General features: G+C 55.5%; 8 protein-coding genes across 8 annotated transcripts; 5 read left to right on the top strand and 3 right to left on the bottom strand.

Moving 5' to 3' along the window:
* The first annotated feature begins 610 nt into the window (after positions 1-610).
* On the top strand, positions 611-4,336 carry L226DRAFT_327941 (uncharacterized protein). Its single transcript, XM_067673961.1, has 10 exons — positions 611-843; positions 899-974; positions 1,035-1,130; positions 1,184-1,384; positions 1,436-1,875; positions 1,924-2,040; positions 2,092-2,140; positions 2,192-2,330; positions 2,381-3,533; positions 3,628-4,336. The coding sequence occupies exons 1-10, from the start codon at positions 772-774 to the stop codon at positions 4,045-4,047; spliced, it is 2,763 nt and encodes a 920-aa protein (XP_067538211.1). The 5' UTR covers positions 611-771; the 3' UTR covers positions 4,048-4,336.
* L226DRAFT_532416 (Nop-domain-containing protein) lies at positions 4,184-6,507 on the bottom strand. The gene is made up of 5 exons (XM_067680258.1): positions 6,210-6,507; positions 5,321-6,159; positions 5,154-5,271; positions 4,633-5,081; positions 4,184-4,559 (listed from the first exon to the last, which is right to left on the bottom strand). Exons 1-5 carry the CDS (start codon positions 6,412-6,414, stop codon positions 4,476-4,478), a joined length of 1,695 nt encoding a protein of 564 aa, XP_067538210.1. The 5' UTR covers positions 6,415-6,507; the 3' UTR covers positions 4,184-4,475.
* Positions 6,508-6,955: 448 nt separating this feature from the next.
* L226DRAFT_327915 (cytochrome P450) lies at positions 6,956-9,330 on the top strand. The gene is made up of 10 exons (XM_067673960.1): positions 6,956-7,338; positions 7,395-7,524; positions 7,578-7,766; positions 7,821-8,082; positions 8,142-8,265; positions 8,329-8,342; positions 8,408-8,679; positions 8,750-8,878; positions 8,944-9,087; positions 9,149-9,330. Exons 1-10 carry the CDS (start codon positions 7,134-7,136, stop codon positions 9,231-9,233), a joined length of 1,554 nt encoding a protein of 517 aa, XP_067538209.1. The 5' UTR covers positions 6,956-7,133; the 3' UTR covers positions 9,234-9,330.
* A 398-nt stretch (positions 9,331-9,728) lies between these two features.
* Positions 9,729-11,851, top strand: L226DRAFT_458986 (CyP450 monooxygenase; the record flags this gene model as incomplete). Its single annotated transcript, XM_067675484.1, has 10 exons — positions 9,729-9,966; positions 10,020-10,146; positions 10,214-10,402; positions 10,465-10,729; positions 10,782-10,905; positions 10,969-10,982; positions 11,038-11,309; positions 11,362-11,490; positions 11,556-11,699; positions 11,761-11,851. The coding sequence occupies 10 exons, from the start codon at positions 9,729-9,731 to the stop codon at positions 11,849-11,851; spliced, it is 1,593 nt and encodes a 530-aa protein (XP_067538208.1).
* Positions 11,852-12,285: 434 nt separating this feature from the next.
* L226DRAFT_551522 (uncharacterized protein) lies at positions 12,286-16,203 on the top strand. Its single transcript, XM_067682825.1, has 7 exons — positions 12,286-12,433; positions 12,505-13,022; positions 13,086-13,186; positions 13,249-13,474; positions 13,531-13,659; positions 13,710-13,988; positions 14,045-16,203. Exons 2-7 carry the CDS (start codon positions 12,642-12,644, stop codon positions 16,070-16,072), a joined length of 3,144 nt encoding a protein of 1,047 aa, XP_067538207.1. The 5' UTR covers positions 12,286-12,433; positions 12,505-12,641; the 3' UTR covers positions 16,073-16,203.
* On the bottom strand, positions 16,054-17,128 carry L226DRAFT_532412 (uncharacterized protein). Its single transcript, XM_067680257.1, has 5 exons — positions 16,841-17,128; positions 16,734-16,774; positions 16,634-16,658; positions 16,474-16,567; positions 16,054-16,423 (listed from the first exon to the last, which is right to left on the bottom strand). The coding sequence occupies exons 1-5, from the start codon at positions 17,021-17,023 to the stop codon at positions 16,341-16,343; spliced, it is 426 nt and encodes a 141-aa protein (XP_067538206.1). The 5' UTR covers positions 17,024-17,128; the 3' UTR covers positions 16,054-16,340.
* A 604-nt stretch (positions 17,129-17,732) lies between these two features.
* Positions 17,733-20,739, top strand: L226DRAFT_532409 (uncharacterized protein). Its single transcript, XM_067680256.1, has 17 exons — positions 17,733-18,336; positions 18,411-18,489; positions 18,548-18,561; positions 18,611-18,709; positions 18,777-18,804; positions 18,869-18,894; positions 18,952-18,977; positions 19,033-19,067; positions 19,119-19,143; positions 19,200-19,227; positions 19,284-19,433; positions 19,520-19,579; positions 19,647-19,674; positions 19,742-19,824; positions 19,879-20,071; positions 20,212-20,400; positions 20,476-20,739. The coding sequence occupies exons 1-17, from the start codon at positions 18,233-18,235 to the stop codon at positions 20,536-20,538; spliced, it is 1,230 nt and encodes a 409-aa protein (XP_067538205.1). The 5' UTR covers positions 17,733-18,232; the 3' UTR covers positions 20,539-20,739.
* A 156-nt stretch (positions 20,740-20,895) lies between these two features.
* L226DRAFT_458340 (eukaryotic rRNA processing) lies at positions 20,896-22,162 on the bottom strand (the record flags this gene model as incomplete). Its single annotated transcript, XM_067675436.1, has 4 exons — positions 20,896-21,215; positions 21,307-21,596; positions 21,654-21,784; positions 21,845-22,162. The coding sequence occupies 4 exons, from the start codon at positions 22,160-22,162 to the stop codon at positions 20,896-20,898; spliced, it is 1,059 nt and encodes a 352-aa protein (XP_067538204.1).
* Between the last annotated feature and the right edge of the window lie 47 nt (positions 22,163-22,209).

Raw genomic sequence — 22,209 nt, 5'->3', positions numbered from 1 at the left:
GTCCTCATAGGATCCAGAAGCATCATGGTAACACGCCTCCTCAACCGAAGGACGTCACGATAACATACTCAAGGTGGCTGCGGAAGGCTGAGCGTTCGTCATAGATAATACTAAGTATGATGTATACCATGGAGCAACGTCAGCTCAAAAAACCTGACCCGACTCCAGATGTCGCTGCCCATGATGATCTGAGAGATGATGATAGTTTTGCCCTGGCAGTCGACGATCGCAAGCGAAGTCGCCAGCCGAGCGGCGCTCCCCCGCGCCGAGTTTTCACGGATGATGCTCGTCGCCGCTTGCAGTACGCGGCCACTAAGCGGTCGAATGATTTGCTGGCCGTTGAGCAGAATATATTTTCTCGTACTCGTATGTCGACGAAGGGGTGGGTTTATGTGAGGCAGACAAGTGGCCTTTCCAAACACCTCCAGTCTGCTCAAGTTTCAAGATGAGGCTGAACAGACCGGGCCGAGCTCCGATTGCTTCAACTTTGTGGCTGTCGTGCGGGGTATGGGCGCCTAATACTGGGGCCACCTCGGCTAAGGTCAAGATGTGGCTCTCCGTTCTTTTGCGTCCTGGTCCGTCCTGACCACCATCATCGACGACCACCCACGTCCTCCAGTCCCTAGACTTCCTACGAACCTTCATCTGCTTCTTGTTCCTCCATCCATCCACAGGGCTTGCAGATAGACTCACCTACATCAACCCGATCCGCCGGGCTTCTCGCCCTCACGACCCCGATACGAACACACGACTACCCAAGCAGTGGCAAAGATGCCAGAGTTCTCCAGAGCGGTGATTGACGTGGCTCGAAACATGTTATGGAAGAGGGAGGCACAGGAACAGGTGCGCATTGTCCACAGTGTGCGCGGAAGAGTGGCTTCCTTATTCGTGATACCAGGGAGGACTGCTCAGTGGCCAAGATCCGAGTGCGGTGAACACGAATGATCCGTTGCGTCTCTGGATCATTCAAGTTGGTGAGTTTCTCTGTTCTGCATCTTCCTGTCACGCTACGGGGACCAACGTGCTCGCCGCAGGGGTCATCATCCTAACCACCCAACTCCTTGCCCTCGGATTACGCAAGATCAGGCAACCCAAGGTCATAGCTGAAGTTATAGGAGGTATCCTTCTAGGTACACGCGTTTCCTCAGACAGACCCAACGCCTTGGCTGATGGATTGCACAAGGTCCGACGGCGTTTGGCCGCATTCCTGGCTTCACCCAGCACATCTTCCCTCAAGACTCGCGTCCCTTCCTCTCTCTTGTCGCAAACATCGGCCTTTGCCTGTTCTTGTTCCTCGTCGGTCTTGAGATTGACGCTGCTGTCATTAAGCGCAATGCACGCCTCTCAGTCACTGTGGCGATGGCCGGCATGTGTCTCCCTTTCGGTATATCTATCTTCTTGTGAGCTACTGTGACTAGAATTGATGTATTTCTAGGCCTCGGTGCTGCCCTTGCTGTCCCTCTCTACAACACGTTCATCGATCCGAGCGTCAAGTTCACCAACTTCATGCTCTTCACGGGAGTGGCTTACTCCATCACTGCATTCCCCGTGCTTTGCCGTATCCTCACCGAGCTCAAGCTTCTCGACACAACCGTTGGCATTGTGGTACTTTCTGCCGGCGTTGGGAATGACATTATCGGTTGGACGCTCCTTGCTCTGAGTGTGGCCCTCGTCAATGCGGGGTCAGGCCTCATGGCGCTCTGGATTCTCTTGACGTGTGTAGGATGGACTTTGTTTCTCCTATTCATCGTCAAGCGCATCCTGTACTGGCTTGCGCGTCGCACAGGGTCCATCCGGGACGGTCCGACCATGTTCTTCATGACCATCACGATACTGCTCCTCTTTGGCTCAGCATTCTTCACAGACATCATCGGGGTATGGGCCATATTCTTACTCACTTGTTCGATATTGACGTATGAATAGGTGCATGCTATCTTTGGCGCATTCCTTGCTGGCATCATCGTTCCTCGAGAGGGCGGTCTTGCTATCGCTCTGACGGAGAAGCTGGAGGATATGGTCTCCATTATCTTCCTGCCACTCGTAAGTCTCGCTCTTGACTCGCTGCCAATCGTCTGTTCATAATTCACGTAGTATTTTACGCTTTCCGGCCTTTCCACTGACTTGGGCCTTCTTAACAATGGTGTGTCCCTCTCGGTTCGACTTTGCATGTAAGGTACTGACCTTGATGCAGGCATCACTTGGGGATATACTGTGGCAATATGTGCTCTGGCTTATTCCGGCAAGTTCGGTGGTTGCACCGTTGCCGCCAAGTTCGCAGGCTTCAGCTGGAGAGAGGCGAGCACAATCGGCTCTCTTATGAGTTGCAAGGGGTACGTATATTACCTTGCGGAGATTGCATTCTAGCTGACAGCAACGGTAGTCTTGTTGAACTGATCGTTCTCAACGTCGGACTGTCCGCCGGCATCTTGTCCCAGCGCGTGTTCTCCATGTTCGTGCTGGAAGCCCTCTTGCTCACGTTCATGACAACACCTGCGGTGACCATCCTGTACCCTCCGGAGATGCGAGTACGTGCGTCACCGACTGGATCCAACTTCGCCAACGTGCGCGACGGCGCGCAAGGGGGCGAAGCCGGAGTGCAGAATCGTACCAACGCAGACACCGGCGACAAGCGGACGCGATTTACCGTCGTTCTTGACAAGATTGAGCATCTCCCTGGAATGATGGCTCTGACACAGCTCATTCTACCGCCTCCACCGTCGTACACCCCAAGTGACCCACACACCCTCGCCTCAGATGTTGTCGACTCGAAGACCTCCTCTCCTGCACCCAGCATATCTTCCACTGGCCCCTCCATAGACGCTATCCGAGTCCTCGAGCTGTCCGACCGTACATCTGCAGTCATGAAGTCCTCCAATGTCGAGCAGCTTGTCGCGACGGATCCCCTGCTGGATATCTTTGGGACCTTTGGAGCGCTCCATGGTGTGCCCGTCAGTAGCTCCCTCGCGATTGTTCCCTTCGAAGACCTCGGCGCATCCGTCTCTGACCACGCAAGACGCAACGACTCGCACCTCATCCTCGTCCCATGGCTTCCTCCCCACTACTCGGTTGTTACCGTTCCCATGCAAGATAACGCGAGTCCGGAGGGACCAACAACCCCGCGCGTCGCCCCATCTCACAACCCGTTCGATGCGCTCTTCCGGGCAACTTCTGCTGGGGCAGACGAACACGATGTCTCGCTCTCCCACTCGCAGTTCATCCGGGGCCTCTTCAGCTCATCCAAGACAGACGTTGCTCTTTTCGTCGATCGGCACCAGCCCGGGGGCGTGGCGAAGAATTCGCATACGGGAACATACAGGCTCTTCGTGCCCTTCTTCGGCGGCCCCGATGATAGGCTCGCGCTTGACTTCGCTGTGCAATTGTGCGCGAACCCGAGGATCAGCGCCATCGTGGCACGGGTGACGAAGCGCGACACGGAGCTCGCGCCCACTGGGTCGCAAGAGAAGGCGAAGATCGTGGATGACGAACGCCTCGGCGAGTCTCACACGCAGCATAACACGACGACGATCGCGTCGGTGAGTGCCTCTGGCTTCTCTGCTTATCTTCGTCCTCTATATGCGGATGAGATTCGGTGGATGTGTGGCTGACATGTCGTGTGCGGTATTGCAGGTATTTCCGGACACGGTGTATGGCCACGCGACGACGCAGACACGGCTCCAGTCCGAGACGGCGGACAACATCGCCTGGGCGCGCTACACTCGGTCAGACGATCCGTCGCTCGCCCCTGCGCTTTCGCGTATGGAATTCGACGAGGCCTCGACTCCGACCCCATTGCACTACCTGATTGAGCGCGCCTTGGCGATGTCCGAGGACGCAGCGGACGAGAACAGCAGGCTGCTGATCCTCACGGGGCGCTCGCGCAGACTCGCGGTGGAGAACCACCACGCGGAGCTGAAGACGGTCCTCGAGGAACATGGCGGCGTCGGGAATGAGGTCAAGCGGACTGTCGGAGACGTCACGACTGCGCTGGTCGTGTCTGGCTGCCAGGCGAGCATGATTGTCTTCCAGACGGCGTTGAAGTCTGAGTAAGAGCCCGGAACCACAATTTTCTTCCTCTTTGCTTGGTCTTGATGACCACCCATCATACATATCACGACTTTCTGTGCATACTTGTGTACGTGTACATACGCTCCCACTTCTGTCTCGTTCTTCACGACCATTACGCTTGGATACGTATACCCGCTACCGGACAGTGCGCTTCGGTAGTTGTAGCTTTAGTTGCAGTCTACAGTCTACCCAGTCGGACTTGCAATCCACCCATGTAACACTTCATCCGCTGATCTTGCGCATATATATCCCTTTGCCATTGGACATCATAGGCAGCCGTCCGAGACTCAGCAAAATGGAAGCAGTCAAGAAGAAAGAGATAGATAACACAAGAGTACAGGAAGGAAGTAGCACGAGAGCGTCGACGAGTAGGTAGTAGAGCGAGAAGGCAAAGGAGAGAGAGCGGGCGATCACTCATTGCTCTTCTTTTCCTTCTTCTCTTTCTTCTCCTTCTTCTCTTTCTTTTCCTTCTTCTCCTTCTTCGACTCACCGCCCTGCACCCACAACGTACACACGTCAGCAAACCACACCTCCGACATCGTCAAGGGACAAACGAGCTCAACTCACCTCCGCCGCCTCCTTCTCCTTGCGCTCCTTCTTCTCCTTCTTCTTCAACGCCTTCTTCTCCTCCTTGCTCAGCTTCACCTTCTTCTTGGGCGTGTTCTCATCGCTCTCCTCATCCACGTCCATCTCCGCCTCGTCGCTCTTCCGCTTCTTCTTATCCTTCTTCTCCTTCTTCGGGGTCATGTCCACGTCGGCGAACGGCAACGCCGCGTCGCCCTTGTCCTTGCCCTTGCCCTTCTTGTCCTTGCTCTTCTTGGTAGCGGCACCGTCAATGTCCATCTCGTCGTCCGAGCCCTCATCATCCTCATCCTCGTCATGGTCAATTGAGAGCTGCTCAAACACCTTGCGCATGGCGTCTGCGTTCTTCGATGGCGGCTCGCCCGTCTCAAAGAAGTTCAGTCGCTCCTCGACCTGTTGCCGAAGGGCCTCGCCAAACTTCGCTGTCGGGGTGTCTGGAAGAGGCGAAGATTAGGAGGATGCGTGGACAAAGGAGAGCAGGATTGAGGACAGGAACGCAGACGTACCGGTGTAGCAGTCTATCCGGGCTGCTATTGAGCACTTGTTCGCGAGGAATCGCGAGATACGACCCTTGTACTTGGGACCTGCACGGCCAATGAAGGAGGAGTGGTAGATGAGACCGTACTGCATGGTGTTAGTAAATCATTCAAAGATGGGACAAGGACAGACGTACTTTGGGCGTGTTGCCCTTGGTCTTGAGTGCACGGAAAAGCGCCTTCTCCGCACCGAGAATCTGCACGGTACTTGCGGGATACTTGGACAAGTTCGTCAAGCTTCCAGCGTGGCTGATGAGCCGTGCGCCGATCCGGTCTCCCAACAGGGCCGTCAAACTCGGTGCAACGTCGTTCATCTTCTCGTGGAGGTAGGCCTGTAATGACTTGCGGTACTCCGCGAGGGACACCACCCGCGTGGCGAACAGACCGACGTTCATCATATCGAACTCGGAAAGCGTCGCACCCATCGACCCGCGGGCCGCGTCCAAGATGTTCTGCGCCAGTGTCTCGTTGTCCTCGAGGAGCGCAGCGAGCTCGGGGAGCTTCTCCTCGTTCAACTCCTCCTTCGCACCGATGAACTGCACTACGCGTGCGTACTGGTAGTTGTCCGGCACGAGCTTGACGAGTTCTGGGAAGTGGTAGCCATACCACTCGCGCACGCGCATAGAGAACAAGTTGACATCCTTGTCGAGCTGATCGAGAAGCGCAATGGCCTGGATGATCATGTTGTCGATCCGGTTGACGTTGAACTTCAGCTTCGCGCGCGAGTACGCGTGACCAAGACCGAGCTGCGCCTTCGTCAGGTCCTCGTCCTGGAGGCCCTTGAGCAGCTTCGCGGCGTGCTGCCGGATCCCACGGAGGATGTCCGTGGAGACCTCTTCCGAGGCACAGGTGATGCCGAGCTGCCTTTTGATTTCGGGTGCAAGGTTGGAATTTACCGCGAGGACGATAGATGAGCCTTTCTTGGGCTTGGCGAGGTTGAGCTCCAGGACGGACTGGAGGTAGGGGTTGATGGTGTCTGCAGCGGGATGAACGCCGCCTCAGTACAGGAAGAAAAGTAGTACGCACTCTCAGAGACGTCGTTCATGTTCTCCAACGCATGCGCGGCATTTTGGAAGGGAGCAAAGCTGACCAAGGAAACCATTTTGGAGAATTTCGAGTAGTCGTCGATGGACGACTGGACGGCCCTTTCGAGCGAACCGATCGCATCGTGCAGCTTGACCTCAAAGACGGCATAGCCAGACGCAGTTTCAAACAAGGCGTGGGTAGCCATGTCCGGGTAGAAGCGCCGCTATATGAGACTCAGTAGAAGACGAGTCTGACAGCGAGCAGGGGAGTAAGAACGACGAGCAAGAGGACGAGCCCAATGTGGGCCACGGCCCACAGCACCAAAAAGGCGGGCAGAAACTTTTAAAGCACGTGACTGTCGGTCCAGCGAGCGGAAGCGCCCATCGAACCTGCCTTCGCTCGTTGAACTTCAACTTGCTCCTCGAAAGACTGTCAACCATCCCTGAACCAGACGAGCATTATATTCATACAACTCGCTGTCAATGCCCATTTCTCGGGATCCAGCACTTCCATTGATATTGCTAAGCATGGATAGCATCACGCGAGTTGGCCAAGACTAGTACGTGCCATAGTGAGTGTAGTGAGTGAACCGGAGCTGACTTTCGCTTCAGCTAGCTTCATGGACTGTAGACATGCATGACCATATGCGAGCGGTCGTGGCGTTATAGCCCACCTGTCGATGCTTGCGCCGCTCTTCATCCGACTACGATCCGTCCCCCTGTATGCATAGCACACGTGTGCATCTGGTGCACATACAATGCCGCTCTAGCATGCGAAAGCAGTTACTTATCGGGGTTCCTTCCGATTCGAAGAAAATCCAGTACAAGGGGAGCTACTGACACAACGTCCGTGGAGCCGAGTGCAGACGATGATAACACCAAGTTCATTCCAGCATTCACAGAATCCAGGTAGTTGCAGTTCACCATGATCCCTCTCATCTCTGCAGTGCTTCTTGTCCTCTGTGTGATTGCTTTGCGTCTACTGAAGCCTAGGGTTGGCTCCACAACCCACCGTCAAGGCCGCTCTTTCCCTCCCGGCCCTGCTGGTCTGCCTGTCATCGGAAACCTTCTCGACTTCCCAGATCCGTCTACCCCTTGGTTAGGCTACCGAGACTTGAGTCGACGATATGGTGCGCGCACAATCTTTGTCTCTAACACTGTTGACCCGTACTGAAGGCGTGTGAAGGGCCCATGACTTTCCTGCAGGTGCTCGGCCAGTCCATCTTGATCATAGATAGCGCGGATGTAGCATTCGACCTCCTCGAGAAGCGATCCTCTTTATACTCGTCCCGACCTGAGTCGACTATGGTGAAATTGTGAGTTTTGCAGAGGTTGGCACGGCTTCACAGCTCAGGAAACATGTCATCAGGGGTGGTTGGGACTGGGTCTTCGCGTTCATGCCATATGGGCAGAGGTGGCGGCAGCACCGGCGCGTTTTCTGGGAATACTTCCGCCCGAGCGCGCTTCCTGCTTTACGTCCTGCACAGGAGGAGGGTATGCGCCGATTACTATCGGGACTACTCGAAAGCCCAAGCAATGTGTACGAGCATATCCGATAGTAAGTACTCGACGATATCTCTCTCTCTTGAGATCCCTGCTCACCACCCAACAGTGCCGTCGGTACCGCTAACTGCAAGGCCGCACACGGCCTCGAGGTCGCCCATGATAATGACAGCAAGATGGCTGTCTTCGAGAAGGCGCAGGAGAACGTCGCGTTCCTGACTGAAGGCTCTACTCTACTCGAGTACCTGCCCTTCCTCGCGCGCGTCCCCAAGTGGGTACCTGGCGCGAGCTTCCTGAGATGGCTAGAGGAGAGCCGAGAGGCGGCGTGGATGTTGCGGGACATGCCTTGGATAGAGATGAAGGACGCGGTTGTAAGCCTGATGTCTCTCTTCGTGCAACGTCATCTTATTTTTCTTTGCCGATGAATTAGAGAAGCGGACAGTACCACCCTTCTGTTGCGAGTTCGATGCTCGAGAAACTGTCTATAGCTGATCCAGCCGAAGCCGAAGCTGAGGAGGGACTAGCAATGAGCGCAGTCGCTACGGCATACTCAGGTGAGTCTCCTTCACGACGACACCTAGCCCCAGTGACATATGTAGATGCTTACTCCACCGCAGCGGGTCTCGACACGGTAGGCTGCTGCTAATTAGCTCTCAGTCTGCGAGACTAGTACTGACATCACACTTGTCGGCCTAGGTGAATGCCGTACTCCAAGCTTTCTTCGCGGCCATGACGCTCCATCCCAATGCTCAAGGTGTGGCACAGGCCGAACTCGACGCAGTGGTAGGTCCGAACCGACTCCCGACCTTCGACGACCGCCAGAATCTCCCATACGTGAATGCTCTCCTGAAGGAGCTTTACCGATGGCACAACGCCACCCCTCTAGGTGTCGCGCATCAGAGCATCGCCGACGATGAGTATAATGGTTACTTCATACCCGCCCACACGACCGTATTCGTCAATGAATGGTGTGTGCCTTGTCCCCGTCTTATCGCTGGATCGACAGACTTGGATGCTCACGAATGACGCGCTACACAGGTCCATCTTGCACGACCCTGCCACGTACCCGGATCCAGAGAGTTTCATCCCTGAACGCTACTTGCAAGATGGGATGCCAAACCCAGACGTGCGGGATCCTACCACTATTCTGTTCGGATTCGGTCGAAGGTGCAGTGACTATGCTGATCGTGATCTGTTCGTTCGTACATGCTCACACCGACCCCGTCATGCAGGATCTGTCCGGGACGATACTACGCGGATGCTTCTCTGTTCCTCTTCGTCGCGTCAGTGCTGCATGTCTTCCGTATCTCCCCACCGCTCGACAACCAAGGCAAGGAAATCCGCATTCAACCAAGAGCTACTCCCGGACTAGTGTCGTGAGTATTCGTTGCATCCTACGCAAGATATGTTCGTAAATTCATCGAGTGCCTGTGTCAGATACGTGGAGAACTGGTCCTGCATAATCAAGCCGCGGTCTGCTAGTGCCGAAGTTCTCATCAAAAGTGTTACTCAGAGGAGTTGAGCGCCTTCAGTATGCGTTTATTGAGGTCTATGCCCACTCCTTTGTCAATGTCGTAAGTTTCGATACTTGTGTTTTGTCATCATGATTGTCAGCCCAGACCTGCGCCAAGAGATCGGTATGCGAGCACGGTTTGTCCCTCTCGTCATTTCGCAGATAGAGGGCCATACGCATACGGGGTACACCCTTGAACTACATGCCGATACCTTATCCGCCGCAGTGGGTTCTGCAATGTGACCTGCTATCAGCGACCCATGTTTCAGGTATGACTTCATCTCACCAGCAATAGCTTCTACTGATTGCGGACTCAGAGAGGTCCTTATCGACTAACCGCTCGAAACGCCACACAGTGAGAGAGCGAACCCAAGACAGAACTTTTGAGTTCATGAGAAGCACTCTGAACGAGCATGTGTCCAGACCACAGGATAGGATACTCTCACCGCTGCAGTATAAGAGACGTATGATGGTATCTAACGGTGAGCATTGTTCGTCAACGTCATGAGCTTGCTGCAGTCTATATCGCTCACGCCGTCTCCTCTCCCAGTTGCAATATGTTTAGCGCTACTCGTGGGCGCGCTATACCTGCGCTCCGTCATATTATGGCGGAAGAGAACCCGCGGGCGGCCGCTGCCACCTGGTCCGAGGGGACTTCCTATCGTCCACAACCTCTGGGACATGCCGACCAGTAGGCAATGGCTCGGCCTGAACGACCTTCGCAAGAAATATGGTGGGTCGAGTGTTCATCCCTCTGCGCAATCGTGACCCAACACTCACTCACGTCTGCCGCAGGCGATATATTGTACCTCAGGGTTTTCAACCAGCACATCGTCATACTTGGCAGCGCAGAAGCGGTCCGCTTCCTGGACTGGCGCTCTGCGAGCACATCTGACCGCCAGTTGACACCAAGCATCGCTCTGTGCGTTGTTACAATATAGTGCTCTCAGCCTGGCATGTTGGTACTGAGTAGGTTTGGGGTCGTGCAGCGCCGATCACTCGTGGTCCTTCGACCTCTTCTCGTATGGTCCAAAGTGGAGACACTATCGGCGTGTCTTTTGGCAGCACTTCCATCCGGGCGCAATTACGAAATACAGGCCCATTCAGGAGAAGGCTATGCATACGTTCTTGGCCAGAGTACTCAAGGATCCGAGCAAGGTCCAGGACTATATTCAACGGTACGCGCGATTGGTAGCCCTGAAAGGGGAGCTTTCCACTTAGTACAGACTTTTTGTCGCAGCACGTTTGCCGAGGCGATTCTGAAGATTGCGTATGGTGTCGACGTAGTCGACGAACACGACGAGACCGTGGAGGTGATCAACGACGGCGTGGAGGGGGTGCGCGAGCTGATTGTCTTCGGGGGTTTCCTCGTGGACTATCTCCCTTTCCTGCGCCATGTTCCTTCGTACCTCCCCGGCTGCGGCTTTATGAAGCGATTCGAGAAGTGGGCTGAGGCGAACCAGCGACTGAGGAGAGTCCCGTACCAGCGGCTCATTGATTCCATGGTAGGTGCCCATTGGCCCATAGTTCAAACCCTTCTCACCACGACTACTGTAGAACCGGGGTGAAGCACCCCAATGTATCCTCGCCGACATCCTGGCTGGCCGTGACGGAGAATACAAGACTTGGCCATATGAAATCGAAACATTGGCCACTAGTGTGGGTGGTATCATCTTCGAAGGTCCGTCACTATGTCTCGTCCTACCTGCATGTGCACGAGTCTGATTGTCACGCATATCCACAGCTGGTGCCGATACGGTATGTTGCCGTGAGCCAATTCACCGGACAGCGCTGATTGTTCCCGAAACACTAGACGTCCTCAACACTCCAGGCCGTCCTTTTGGCCATGTCGCTGTATCCCGACATACAGAAGAGAGCACAGGCTGAGCTGGATGCAGTCGTCGGTCATGACCGTCTTCCAGACCTGGAAGATCGTGACTCACTTGTGTACGTGAACGCCATCATCAAAGAATCGCTTCGTTGGCTCCCAGTCGCGCCGCTCGGGCAGTCGCACTACACCATGGTGGACGACGAGTTCGCCGGGTATTTCATCCCCGCCGGCACGATTGTGCAGGGAAACATCTGGTATGTATTCTGTAACTATGGGCCTGATGCGCTTACGAACATATGGCGACAGGGGCTGTATGTACGATCCTGAAGTGTACGACCATCCCGAGGAATTCCGTCCCGAGAGGTTCATCCGCGATGGCAAGCTAGACCCGAGCGTCCAAGATCCTGCCACGATTGTGTTTGGCTTTGGTCGACGGTGAGTCTGCTCCATGACACTCACCACTATCAGCACGTAGCTTACTGGGTTGGTACGCACAAAAGCATCTGCCCAGGGAGGTACTTCGCCGACATAGCGCTCTTCATCAACATCGCAGCGCTGCTGCACGTGTTCAGTATCATCCCGCCGCTGGATAGTAGCGGCAACGAGATCAGGATCAAGCCCATGATGACAGATTGCATGGTGTCGTGAGTCTTTTCGAGCGGCCTTTTCGCTGTGGCCATATCAGGACTAACGGGTGTCCTGCAGATACCCAGAGGACTCACGATGCACTATGAAGCCAAGGGGCCCCTGGGCAGAAGCGTTGATTGTGAACGCCGTTAACCAAGATGCGTACTAGCTCTTGAACAGCGCGACTAGGTCATGATGTACGTGACAGGTGGCCTACTAGTAGTAGGCCCATAAGGCTCGAAAGTTGATGAGGCTGCGATCCTGGTTTTCGCACATATGTACTATGCGCAAAAGTCTAAACCTTCCTATCGATCCCCTGAATCGAAGTACAATTGTATCAAGTGTTCAACGTCCTGAGCTTGCGTTGATCACAAGGTCGGGAACCTCCAACAATCTTGGCGAGTACCCATGCGTCTTAAAATGAAACGCGACGAGTCACATAGGACTTCCATATGTGGTTAGCCGATCATTCCGGCACATGACGCGTGACGAGCGTGAGAGAGTGAGCGTGGTGGACGTGTGCTGCATCCTTGCCTCTTCCTGTCTTCTCTGCACTCCCTGCTGCAACGAAAACGTCGCTATCGTCTCCTCACGTCTCGGTTCCCTACTTATTGATAACTTATTCTGAGTGCTCTGTCTTGGTCTGAAACGACTAGCAACCCCGACGTCCCGCAATCACCGAAAACTCCATACCTCAAGTGTCTGCATCGATTCCAGCATCACACCCATCACGAACCAAGCCGATTTGACTGTGTGTATGGCTTATTATGTACATGCACATTATCCTAACTGAAGGAACAATACGTTTTGGGATCTATATAGGTCTTTCAGTGTGACCACGGCTTCGCCTCTCTTCACGCAACCACCGGCCGCAAGACCCTTTGTTGACTCTGACTTTGCTGTTTTACTCTGAAAGCTTCTCATTACCATCACCTTTGTCTACCCCCCGCCACACCACCATGCCTCAAGGAACGCCTTATAACGCCTTCATCCTCCCCTACCCCATCCGTGTCGACGACTTCTCTAACCCATCCTCCACGAACGCTTCCGCCTCTACGCCATATGCATCCACCAGCCTTCCACCAACAGCAAGCCTATACCTGCTGACCCACACCCACACCGACCACCTGAACGGCCTCGCCGCACGCTCCTTCGGTCAGGCGGTTGTATGCTCACACGACGCGAAGGAGATGCTGCTCCGACACGAGGTGTACGCGGAGCGGTCATTGAGAGACGCCGAACTGCGAGCAGAGAACGTGCGGACGTTTGCCCACTTGAGGGTCGCGCCGCAACGCTTAGAGGATGGGAACGCGGTTTATCACGGTTCAAGAGATCTTTTGGTGCGCCTTCCTCCTAAACTCATGTTTCATGAGTCTTGAGCCTCCTGACCACTGCGCATATAGCGTGCTACGCACCTTCACGTACCAACTCAGTTCACTCTAAACGGCAGGGACAAGGTTACGATCACTCTTCTCGATGCTAACCACTGCCCCGGGGCCGTCATGTGAGTAGTTCTAACTTTTGTCGCATTGCTCAGTCTGTTGACTTTCGGGCATTCGTTCACAGGTTCTTAATCGAGGGTGCCAAGGGTGCCGTTCTCCATACAGGAGACCTCAGAGCGGAGTCGTGGTTCTTGGAGTCGCTCAAGCACAACCCGTACATCCAGCAGTACCTTGCGACTTCTCAAACTATCTGCCCGGGTTCCGGATACCAGACGACAACGCTACCCAAGCTCGATGCCATATATCTAGACACCGCATGTCTGTTAAACAATTACGACGTTCCCTCAAAGGTCAGCCCAGTGTGTTCGATACGAGTTTGCGGTACTGATGGCTCAAATGACAACAGGATGAGGCAGCCGCTCAACTAGCGTCGCTCATGACCCTCTATCCTTCGACCACGCGCTTCTTCTTGAACTTGTGGACGTGGGGCTACGAGGAGATATACAAGGCCATCGCACGAGCCTTTGGGACCAAGGTACGTCTTTATCTCTCTGTTCGTCAGCCTTGTCTCAGCTCAGTGTCCAGGTACACGTTGACCGCTACAAGCACGGCGTATACTCACACATCACAGGCGATCCATTCCTGCGTGCCATCATAACCAGGGATGAGACGATCACACGCTTCCACGCATGCGAACGGTTCGAGCGGTGTGAGCAAGTCCGGGTGAACGGCCGAGAGTCGCATACTCCTAGCGGCGATCGTGTCGTGTACGTTAACCCTGTCAACATGGACGTTGCAAGTTGGCAGCGGTACATCGCAGACACGGCAGAGCAGTTGCGCACAGGCAAGCAAGTGAACCACCTTGTGAGTCGATCATCGACCACGCACCTCCCCCCTCAATGCTGATCTTATCATGCCAGTTGGTACCGCTTGCAAGGCATTCGACCTTGCCCGAGTTGAGGAAGTTTGTATCCCTTTTTAAGCCTCGACGGGTGATTCCCAACACGCTTGACCCTGCCCTTAAGGGGCTCGATGCCGCGTGCATACAAGGGATGTTCGCAGGATGTCTTGCTGATGACGCATCGGTGGACTCTAGCGCATCACTGGCAGCACTGATGGACCTTGGCGATATCTATGCTGCGGTCCGAGGTGGCACAGAGCTCGTTGAGGATGTGGCCTTCAAGAACCTCGAAGGGGAGGGCGCGCGGGAGCTTGCGGAGAAATGGGCGGACAGTGGCCGCATGCGGAGGAAGCTTCTGGTGATGAAGGAGTTTCTGCCCGCTCCTCATCGCAAGGTGGTGGAGCAGATCCTGGACGGGCGATATCGTCCATCCTCCAAGCACGCCCCGGTCAAGGAAGCACCCGTCGAAATGCCGAAGCCGCCTCGTATGGGGGGAGGCTCTGGCAGCGACACAGAGGCTATGTCTTCGTCGCCCCCGCCTGTCTCTGCTCCGCGAAGGCGCGGGGTCCAAGGTCGGGCCACGATGGAGCAAACGAGAGCGGCAATGTCACGCCTCTCGTCATCGTCCTCTAGCACGGCCCCGAAGGCTTTCCGCTCACCGAGCGTGGACTCGGACTCGGACGATGAGGACAGGCACGAGTTCATGGCACAGCTCTTATTCGGAGACGAGACGATGGTGCCACCCATGAAGACAATGTACGCCGAGCGCACATCTTCGCCTCTCCCAGAGGAGCCCATCGCTGGGCCCTCCAGGCTCGCGCAACTGCCCAGTCTACCGCTCACGCCGCGTTCAAAAGATGGCTCTCAAGATCTCTCCCACTGGCTGCGATCGTCGTCGCCTCCCCCAGACGGACCAGAGCAGCCGATGACTCCGAAATCTCGCGAGCACACCCAGGAAGCAGTTGTGCCAGATGGACGCGAGGGACCTCATACACCTCGTCGCGCGACGCTGGGATCTCCGTTCCAGCTCACGACGGCACGCAAGGGGAAGATGGCCGCGATCCCCACCCCGGACACCCATGCGCGGCGACCTGCGGCGCCATTCAAGGAAGAGCGACCGCCACTTCCACCCACCCCCCCAACGTCATCCCTTGCGCCCGCAGCTACGATACTGCCGAAGCACACGGAGCGGCAGAAACCCTCTCAGCAAGATCGTGACAGTATTGCATCCGACACCTCGCAGGATGCAAACTCCAGTCCCCTTCTTGACCTCCGCAACGTGCGCAAGCGGCCGAGTCCTCCTGTTGGTCCCGAAGAGGCGCACCATCATGCAGCGCCGTTGAGTCCTAAGCGACAACGGATGGACGGCAACGGACCTGTCACCCCTCCACGGCGATCGGCAGTAGGAAGCCTTGCCAGTATGCGTCCAGACGGCATGACAAGGATCCTGGCAGCAGCATCTTCCAGCCGAAGTGGAACGCAGACGGCCTCTGTCAGCGCGGTCGCCAGTGGCAATCCGGGTTCGCGAGTCACTGTGCACGCCGCGGCTGCGGCTTCTGCGAGTGTGGTCGATACCGCAGCGCGACACGTCTCAGCATCCTTCTCAGCAGCGGCAGTCCTCGGGAAGACAATGACGATGACGAAGCTGAAAGGCAAGACTCAGCAAGAGACTCTCAGGATCGCTGAGAAATTGGCAAAGGCTGCTCCGAGCCTCGTCACGCCGAAGTTCAAGGCGAAGATGGAGCGCCGGCGACTGCGTGAGGAAGCTAGTCAAGCGCAAGCTGGCCCGAGTGCAAGTGCGAAAGCCAGTGCGAGTGCCTCAAGCCTCCGGCTCGGCGTGTCTGCCTCAACAAGCGCGAGCAGCAAGGTCGAGACCGGGATCCTGTCAAGGCTGCCGTCGCAAGACGAAGAGATGGAGCCAGAAATGGCGGCAAAGGTGCAAGAGCTCCAAGCTGTGTTCAAGCAGGAGTTCGCGCGCGGTGTGCGGCCTGGACTGGTCATTCCGCGGTTGCGGTGTCTGGAGAGCCAGGAAGAGGATTGTTCGTAGTACGACGTGTGGAATAAAAATGCGAGCGTCGTTCGAACTTCCGGTGTGCGCGGTGGGGAGTACAGTCTAGGAGCGACTGGTCGGACTCGAGAACAAGATTGCATTGACGAACTATTTATTGCAGACATGCGTAGCATTAACAAGCAGCGGTGAAGCAGAGTCCCAAAAAGATGATGCATAAAACTGGGGGTGATATCGATATGGGCACATGAGCGGCCGTGCATAGCGAAGCGCGACACTCACATACACGAAAAGTCCGAGTGACCCACTACTTAACGAGCGGCCGTACGCCAATACCACTGTCCTTTAGACTCTTATCGGCGTACTGCTGGAGCTCTTTCTGGTACTGGTCTACTGCATATTCAGCACAGCAAGGTGAGGAACATCTGTTCGAGACTCACTGAGTGGCTCGTCAGTCTTGAGCTTCTTGGCGGGGTTCTCTGTGGCAGGTGTTGAGCTCGAAGTATCAGGAGAACGGCGCTTGCCCCGGTTTTTCTGCGCATGGTCAGAGAGCATGAGTATCGTGGACGTTATCGGACGGCGATAGACATGAGTACTCACGAAACGGCTGTCAAATTCCCGCTTCCTGTGATAAAGACGACGAGGAACAGTTAGCTCCAAGGGATCAGGGGGCAGTATATAGGCGGGGGCGTGCACGTACTTCGTGATGATTTCCTCCTGCTTCTTCTTCTCATCCTCCTCCTGCAATCAGACCAAACGGCCGGTTAGTCCGTCATGCGCGTGTGCGTACATGCGCTCGCGACGCACCTTCTTCAACCGCTGGAAACGCTCTAGGAACGAACCGTCATTAGAGAAGACATTGACAGGTTTGGGTTTGTGGTGGTGTGGGTGGTGGGAGTTAGGTTTGGGCGCGGCAGGGGTGGCGGATAATGGTGCAGGAGAGGGAGAGGCGTACCCGCTGGATGGCACTGGCGTTGAGACGGCGGACATGACGGAGGCGGCTGTGTGCGATGATGAGCTGCGGGCTGAAGGCGATGGTGGTGGTGGTAGTGGTCGGTCGACAAGATGCGATTAGTCCAGAGCTCGTCGAGAACGTCGTCGAAAGTCCAAGCAGACCGTGGGAAGAACTATGTATATGAGTATGTACAGTCTCCGGTCCTTCCGCTTCAATCCACTGTGCAGAATCTGCACCAGCGTTGCCTGGCAGAAAATCCTATGGTCAAGACCAGCCTAAGTCTTGCATGACTATCGCATAGGCCCCTCGAATGGCGCCATGCAGTGCCGTCGGAGACTGGAGTCGTGGATGCAATAACTGATCATTTGGACATGGCACTACCCACGTACGTTATCCGGGCCTTCTCTCCGCAATGATACAGGACACTGACCAGTGGTGGATGTTTTCTAGGCACAAAGCGAAGAGCGTGAGGCCCATCTTGATGTACCCCCGGTGCTGGGTACCGTCGGCTCAGTTCCCTGTCGGTAGGCCTCCCCCTCCGTCACGGCCATCTTCATATACCTTTCACAGTCGTCATAGCCATATGCTCGCCGGTGATTTTGATGCTTCCTCCTGCTTCCGCTCTGCCATAGTCGGTCGGCTGTCTCTGCCATGCTCTGTGAACAGCTGTGAACGTCATCATCGGACATAGATGGGCCCCTCCTTTGAGCAACGGAGAGCTTAACCGTGCAAGCGTGCGATCGGCTCGATAGAACATGTCAATGGACATAGAGGCGGGTGTTTCAGCACCCTGTTGAGTAAACCCTTCTCCTGAAACTCCTGAAACCCAAACCCAAGACGAGGGACGATGTCCAGGAATGCCATAGATTGAACTCACCCCTGGTTTCGCAGCCTACACTGAGAAATCAGTGCCCGGACAGGCAGCTGACGGGCTTTCCATCATCCTTTCTCCGGCAGATGTCGAGTTTATCCCGGCCCCGCGATCCTCTGAACGCAAATGCTCCGCCCCCATCTTCCATCTTCAAAACCCAAAGGATCGGTGCAAGGAACCTCGAGGAACGCTGGCAATCTCCACGGAGCCATTCTGGGACCCGATGGTTTGGTCCCACGAGCTTCGAGCAACCTACAAGTATCCAAGCTGCGTCTCGCGATGTGTCGATCAAGTCCATCACGAAGCTCGCCTCTCCCCCGCTACAGGCCACTATATGTTCTGAGTGCCGAGGACAGTTCCCGCTAGTCGCACCATGTCGTTCGCCCCCGTCACCTACGCTGGTGGTGCGCCTCCCGCCGAACTCGAGCTCGGGAGCTCGTATGGCGTGATGCTCCTTTCCGTTATCATTACAGCAATGTGAGTTAGCGTCCTGCTTCATGCGAACTTCATTCGGCTCGCTGACAAGTTGGACTCGGCTGCGTCACACCCAGGTTGTATGGATTCACGGTACTGCAGTCCTTGTACTACTTCGAACAGTTTCCGAAGGACTCTTGGCTGCTCAAATCATCGGTGCGTTTGCCAGATAGCGTAGGCAAGCGTTCGCAGCTAACTCTTGTGTATAACAAAGGTTGTTGCGTTATGGTATGCAGATGCCACCTTAGGTCGACCAGAGACTGACCGCACTCTGCAGGGTACTGGATACGCTGACGATCGTGTTCGATTCGCATGAAGTGTACTTCTACCTCATCGTGAACTACAACAATCCTCCAGCTCTCCAGAAAGAAGTTTGGTCAGTTATCGGGGTTTTGCCATACCTGTCCGAGGCGTCTGTACTGACAGATCGTCGTACTCTGCAGGAGCTCACAGGCCGAGTTGCTCGTCACGGCAAGTTGTCAAATTGGACTCAGCACGGCCTGTCACTGACATTGCTTCCGTCTTGGTCTATCAGTATACCATCGTACTGATTGTGCAGATGTAAGCATCCGATACATGTGGCACTCCTTTGAGCGGAACTGATGGTCACCCTATCAGCTTCTTCCTGCTACGGATACATCATCGTCCGTCGGCTCACTCATCTAAACTGAAGAGGGTTCTGACAATTTTTGCGCACAGTGCGACCATATATGTGGTATATCCCTGCGGTCCTCGTACGTTCTCCCAGCATCATGAACCTTCGACGTCGCTCACAATAGACTCAGGGAGTTATTGCGGTTGCGTCGTATGGTAAGTACTCAGTGGATATGCTCCGAAAGGACGGGAGATTGATTGTGTGCCTGCAGCCATGGTCGTAGTCATTTTCTTCCGAGTGTAAGTACTCCTGGTCTGCCTCACTTTGTCGAATTACTCACTCGGTCTCTCTCCAGAATACACGACACGACATGGGCAGATACCGACCGACCATCCGTCACACGTCCGCTGACAGCCAACTGGGTACTTGGCATGATCGTCGATATCGGCATCACGGTCATCCTCTGCTGGTACCTCTGGACGGAGAAACTCGCCGTGCGCCAGAAGTGAGCACATGTCCCTCCGTCTTTCATCTATCTCTCAGCCCGGAGCAGATTCTAACGGAAGATCTATCCGCGCTATCACTATACAGGACTAACGTCATGCTCAATCGCATCATCGTGTTCATGGTCAACCGAGGCGCGATCGCGGCGTGAGTGCCTACATCTTCCATAAATGATCGGCAAGGGGAGGATTTTGACTGGATGGCTGTGCTGCAGCGTGGTGCAGATTCTTACGCTCTTGACGGTGAGTAATGGCTAGCAGGCTCAATGAACGTTCGTCGACGGTGCTGACAAGGTGTGGTTTCATCCAGAAATTCATCTGGCCGCAGACGCTGGTCATGATCGCCTTCCACAATGCTCTGTCGAAGGTGTACACTAACTCTATGCTCGCAACGTGAGACCCAACGCACACTTCTCACACGATGCTGTGTACTCAATGCTCACTCAGGCTGAACGCGCGGGTAGCCCTGCGGAAGATCATCATGGACACTGAGCTTGACCAGACGCAGCCACCTAACCCAAGCCAGTTCTCCGGCGTCGCTGCCTTCTCGGCCGTGCGGCCAAGTCCCGTCAGCAGTGGCAGGCCCGTCAGCAAGGCACCGACGATGAGCAATCTCAAGGAGGACGGCCATCAGATCGCGGTGCGTCTCCCTCGATCATACACTAGCACATCATGTCGACCCCCCGTCATCTCCGGTGATCTGCCTCCCCGCCTTCTCATCCATCTCCGGACCGTATGGGGAGCGAATATGATACTGACTGGATACCTGCACATTATCAGACCCTCCACTTTGCGCCAAACCCCATGTACCGCCCAGAATACGACGCGATGTACGACGCTCCGCCATTTGAGTCCGACATTCGGAGTGTGACGGCAACCGACCCGGATTATGGCCAGCAGATCCAGAGGCCGAAGACGGGCATGAGCAACTACACCTCGTACACCACGCACACCGTCCGATCCGGCGCGGTACGTCTTTGCTCGCTCATCTTCTCATGATGTCTGGGCAATACACGCGGTACTGACACGATGATTTGTCGGTAGACGCACCGGACACTAGGTGACGAAGAGGCGGGATCTCCGCAAGAACGCTACGGCAAGTTCTGAGGTCTCGAGCTCGGAAGTTGTAGCTGTACCCATGAACTCAAAGCGCTTCATCCATCTGCGCATGCGCACCACGCTGTATGTACTTGTTGTACCCCTTATGTACCGTAGCGGAATCGGACCTGTCGGCATTGTTCGCAGCAGCTGAGGCAGGCCCTGCGTAGCCCCGACAATACACGCTCTCTTTTACCGGCGGAGACCCATATACCACCACTTCATGTCCAGCATCTTCACAGGCTGGCACGCAGAAGGAGCACGCCAAGAAAGAGAAGCGGGAAGACGGCAGAGCAGAACCCCATGTTAATCCATCACCAGGCGAGCCTACACAATCAACAGGGCAGAGGAACCTGAGCAGATGGACTATGTCCGACTGCGCTGCGCCATGCGCTTACTCTTCCCAGGCCGCTTCGGTGCCGCCTTGGCACCTTTCCCGCCTTTGCCACCCTTCTTCCCGCCCGGTCCGCCACGCTGTACGAAGGAATCCGTGGAGTCCTTCGTGTTTTGTTTCGACCGCCTGCCTGCACCGCCGAAGCCGAACTTCTTGTCGCGCGCAGTGCGCGGGAGCTTGGACTTGCCGTTCGGGCCCTTGGCACGTTTTGAGGGACGGTCGGCAAGCGCGTCCTCGACTGCGACGTCGAAGTCTTCGCCGTCGTCCGCCCCATCCATGGCGCCCTTTCGTTCTGCAGATCACACGTCAATACAGTAAGTCCAGGAAATACGATCTCGGACATCTCTCGAAGAGATATCGGTACGCAGGAGGGGCACACTTACTCCTCTTGAGGCCCTTGAGGCGTTCCTCAATCTCCTTCTTGTTCTGCTGCCGCTCCTTGATCTTCTCAAGCTGCACTTGCTTGCCGAACTTCTTGCCCTCGCGCTCTTTCCGCTTCTCCTCCGAGCGCTTGAGTCCTGCGCTCTCGTCGAGCAGCCGTTGGCGGATGCGCTCCATATGTGAGTCGCTCTTGACCATCTCAGCGAAATAGTCGGCGGGGCGGGTGAAGGGGAAGTTGTGCTTCTGGGCGAGTGAGCGCGCAGTCTGTGCGCCATGGAGGGCTTGCTTGTAACTATGTACGGACAGAGTTAGGAAGGGCTTTCAGAGAATAGTTGGCACGGGAACTTACAAGGCAAGCTCGCGATTGAGGTCGTCGTCGATGTCGACATCGATTGCCTCCGGGTAAGAGACTGTGAGTGTCTCTGTCCAAGGTAATGACGGATCCAGGGCAATTGTACTCCGTATCCGCTCGAGCGCGATCTATGTGAGAGTCTGTGGTTAGATCGCGCCGCTCGAGAGTACATGCACAAGAAGACGCACTTTGTTGTCGATCTCCACTTTCTGGCGGGGCATTGCGTCCTCGTCCAGCATCTCCTCATCAGAGAGTTCGTCCATGGGGATAGCAACTTCTTCGCTGGGGCCAGCTTGTGCAGCAGGGTCCGCCTCCTCTTCATCCGAACCCTCGGCCTCATCCGCATCCTCTACCCCCTCGTCCTCGTCTCCAGACGCTTCCCCTACCTCCTCGTCATCTTCGTCTTCATCGCTCCCTTCCTCCTCACTGTCTTCCAAGGCGCGCAGCTGTTCTTGTGCCAACTCGTCCAAACCGTCCTCGCCAAGCGCCTTCATGAGCTTCGCCATGCCTTCCTCATCCACGCCCTCGTCCTCGTCGTCCTCATCCGACTCAT

Source organism: Lentinus tigrinus, assembly GCF_003813185.1.
Source record: "Lentinus tigrinus ALCF2SS1-7 unplaced genomic scaffold L226scaffold_6, whole genome shotgun sequence".
NCBI classification, from domain to species: domain Eukaryota; kingdom Fungi; phylum Basidiomycota; class Agaricomycetes; order Polyporales; family Polyporaceae; genus Lentinus; species Lentinus tigrinus.
This window is presented reverse-complemented; position numbering and strand designations above follow the sequence as displayed.